The 522-nt window shown below is 33.5% G+C and overlaps 1 protein-coding gene across 1 annotated transcript in view; it reads left to right on the forward strand.

Moving 5' to 3' along the window:
* MANEA (mannosidase, endo-alpha) overlaps positions 1–522 on the forward strand; it is a gene marked incomplete at its 5' end in the record, with an annotated part of 34014 nt that overhangs the window by 14387 nt on the left and 19105 nt on the right. Inside the window, one exon of the mRNA XM_012661838.1 lies at positions 388–497. Within this exon, the coding sequence (XP_012517292.1) occupies positions 388–497 (110 nt within the window). The remainder of the gene's footprint in view (positions 1–387; positions 498–522) is intronic.

A 522-nucleotide genomic window follows, 5' to 3' on the forward strand; every position in this document is an offset into this window, starting at 1 on the left:
GTCCATCAAGTGTAGCAAATCTACCACGCCAATGCAAGATATCAGTAATAAGAGAAACTGTATGGAGGATGGGGGGGTAGGAGGGGGAGAATATGAGAACTGCGTACTTTCTTTGCTATATTTCTGTAAACCTAAAACTTATTCTAAAAATTATAGCCTATTAATTTTTAGAAAAATGTATTAATGCCTAATAAAGAGTTCATAGATATTGACTCTACAGAGTCATCATATAACCGTATGTATTCTGAAGGAACATAACGAAACAACCTCTTGTGAATATGTCTCTTTTTTATTGTTAACTGGTACTTATTCTGCCTTTTTTAGAATACATGCAATCATTCATGTTCCTGTCTTTTTTTTTCTTTTCTTATTGATCATTTCTATTAGGTGTACTAGCCCTGTCCTGGTACCCACCTGAGTCAAATGATGAGAATGGAGAACCTACTGATAACTTGGTACCAACTATTTTGGATAAGGCTCATAAATATAATCTGAAGGTATTTTGTTTTATTTTCAAGCTAT

Source organism: Propithecus coquereli, unplaced genomic scaffold (assembly GCF_000956105.1).
Source record: "Propithecus coquereli isolate 6110/MARCELLA unplaced genomic scaffold, Pcoq_1.0 Scaffold74, whole genome shotgun sequence".
NCBI lineage: Eukaryota > Metazoa > Chordata > Mammalia > Primates > Indriidae > Propithecus > Propithecus coquereli.